The 2,507-nt window shown below is 53.6% G+C and overlaps 1 protein-coding gene across 4 annotated transcripts in view; it reads left to right on the forward strand.

The window, feature by feature from the left end:
* Positions 1 to 2,185: 2,185 nt before the first annotated feature.
* The window catches only part of HNRNPR (heterogeneous nuclear ribonucleoprotein R), a 25,816-nt gene continuing 25,494 nt past the window's right edge, over positions 2,186 to 2,507 (forward strand). For 2 of the 4 annotated variants that reach the window (XM_026076314.1, XM_026076315.1), the window contains exon 1: positions 2,192 to 2,315. In XM_026076314.1, coding sequence (XP_025932099.1) covers positions 2,241 to 2,315 — 75 coding nt within the window. In that variant the 5' untranslated portion in view covers positions 2,192 to 2,240. Of the gene's footprint in view, positions 2,316 to 2,507 lie in introns of all 4 variants that reach the window. The other 2 variants (XM_026076318.1, XM_026076316.1) reach the window with 2 other exon arrangements.

A 2,507-nucleotide genomic window follows, 5' to 3' on the forward strand; every position in this document is an offset into this window, starting at 1 on the left:
AATTACCCACAAGGGGGTCATTTATGAGGTCAAGCTGAGTCCCAGAATATTGTGTGAAAGTCAATCCAGAGGATCTGTATATATAGACAGTCAGGTGAGCCATCCCTCTTGAGTCTGGTAAATAAACAGTAGCCTCTCATCCTCTCAGAGAAGGTCCTTCCAACAGTTTGGAAAATACCTTGGAAAATACCCATACAGAACAGATGAGAAAGTGTCAGAAATGCTTTGGCAATGACTACCCTAAGAATCTTCCTGCTGTAAGATTTGGTAGTGCTTAGTAACTGAAATTATTACATTACCAAAGGTGTACATACTTCAATATAAATTTTGCTATAGTCTCACCATGTTCAGTTGTCAGCTGATAGTAGGTATGTCAGTACTCTGTATTTCACTCCTGGATGTTACATTATATTTTGAAGAGCTTTGCAGAATGTTTATTAAGCACCACTGAAGTGACAGGTGTGCTTGTAAACATCCCTCAATTCTTCTCAATTTCTGTGCTGTGAGAACTTCTTAAACATATTATTTTTGACTCCCAGTCAGATCAGCTGCTGCAGTGAACTTGTATGGATGAAGCAATGAATAATTATATTCCCTTGCATTTTTATGCAATAGACCCTACATTCAACAAAGAAAAGCTGTCACTGCTGCCAAATTTGGAGACAGAATTCATAGAGCCAGTGCAGATTTCACAAGAGAACAAACACGTCTGGCACGAGACAGGTTCAGCAAGACAGACTGCTCACCTCYGATATCTGTATGAGTTTGCTTCTGACTTCTGGATCAAAAAGCTTTTTTCATTTACATCAGGTAACACATACAATTTTTATCCATGTTCCACGTAAGGGTGATGGAAATATGCACACTTAATACATTGCACAGATACATGCAGTCTTCTGAATAGTCACTTTGTTGTTAAGCTGTTGGAAGGACCTTCTCTCAGAGGATGAGAGGCTACTGTTTTTCTTTATTTACCAGACTCGAGGGGGATGGCTCACCTGACTGTCTATATATATATAGATCCTCTGGACTGACTTTCACACAATATTCTGGGACTCAGCTTGACCTCATAAAGCACACAACATTTATTTTCACATCATGCAACTGTAGGCTGAGGAAACGGAAGACAGCACAACTCTTTGTGGCCTAGGAAAAACAACATCACTGCCAAGAAGCTGACTTCCCACAGAATTATCTGTTTAATGCATCAGGTCTACACCCATCAAGCAGACCAGGTAAGCAGGCAAGTTGCATATAATCACAGAGGTATTATCTGATATCAGAGCTATACACCAGCATACCTCCCACCGATGTCCTTTTAGAGGAGTTGAACCAGGATTTTTGCTGCTACGCATCTTTCCCTTTTCACTCCAGACCTGAAAGCCAAATCTATTAATGGCCTCAGGATTTATCAATACAGGCTGGCTCTCAGCTCCAATAAAGTCTTTCCTGGCATGACCGAGGCCCACAGTGGCTTCGCCTGGCAACAAAAAACTCTGCAACTGACACACAGTGCTGTGCTAAAGTGTGTGCTACCTTATCTAGCTTGCAGGACTTTACTAGACAGACCTATACGGCCAAGGAAAAGCTACTGGAGCAGCAGGGTACTCCCACCCACCCACACGGCAAATTCCTCAAGGCAGAAAAGCAGCGCTTGCACAGAAAGCATAACTCAACGAGAAGCAGCACCAGGCAACTTCCAGGAGAGGCGATACCAGGGCCCTGCTCCTCACGCCCGAGGCGGGCCTCGACCAGGGCCGCCGGGCCGCGGCAGGGTCCCCGGGCCGCGCTGCGAATTCCTCACACGCGGCCCCGGGACCAACCCTGACGGGCAACGCCTTCGGCCGGCGGCTGCCTGCCCCAGGGCCCCGGCCGCCGCTCGGGATGAGCCGCCCCGGGCAGCGCTTGGGCGGCGCCCGGCCGCCGCCGCGCGAGGGCCTAGGGCGAGACGCCCCCGCGCGCCCGTCCCGCTCTCTTTGTTCGCGAGGCTGCGGGCGGCGCTGCCCCTTTAAATCCTCCCAGCGCCGGCCCTGCCGGCGCGCCGGGCTGAACCCGCTGCGCGATTGGCTACAGCGCCTCCCTCTCATCGGCCTCTGGGAGTAGCGGCGCGACCCGCCTCCCGCTTCTCACAGGCGCCGCCGGCTGCCTGTCTGAGGCGCGAGTTCCTGAGTGGGTGAAGCAGTGGTCCCTGGAAACAGTTCCGGGAAACCCCGCGTGTTGCCGGGGTCGCGCCGCCGTCCATGAGGAGAAGGAGGAGCGCGCGCCATTTGCCGTCGCTGCTTGGGCCCGAGCTGCGCCGCGCAGGCCCCGCTCCGGTGAGTCTCCGGGGGCGCCGGTGGTGTTGGGGGGCCGCCTCGCGCGGCTGGGGGGCTCCTCGGCCGGGGAGAGCGGGCTCGCGGGTAGGCCCTGCGGCGGGGTGGGCAGGCGCGGGCTCCGCCTAGGCCCGGCGTTGGCGGAGGCGGGCCTGGGGCGCCCGCGCCGCGTAGGCGCAGCGGGGCTGGGGCGCC

The sequence above is a fragment of the Apteryx rowi genome, unplaced genomic scaffold (genome assembly GCF_003343035.1).
Source record: "Apteryx rowi isolate R43461 unplaced genomic scaffold, aptRow1 scaffold_43, whole genome shotgun sequence".
Lineage (NCBI taxonomy): Eukaryota > Metazoa > Chordata > Aves > Apterygiformes > Apterygidae > Apteryx > Apteryx rowi.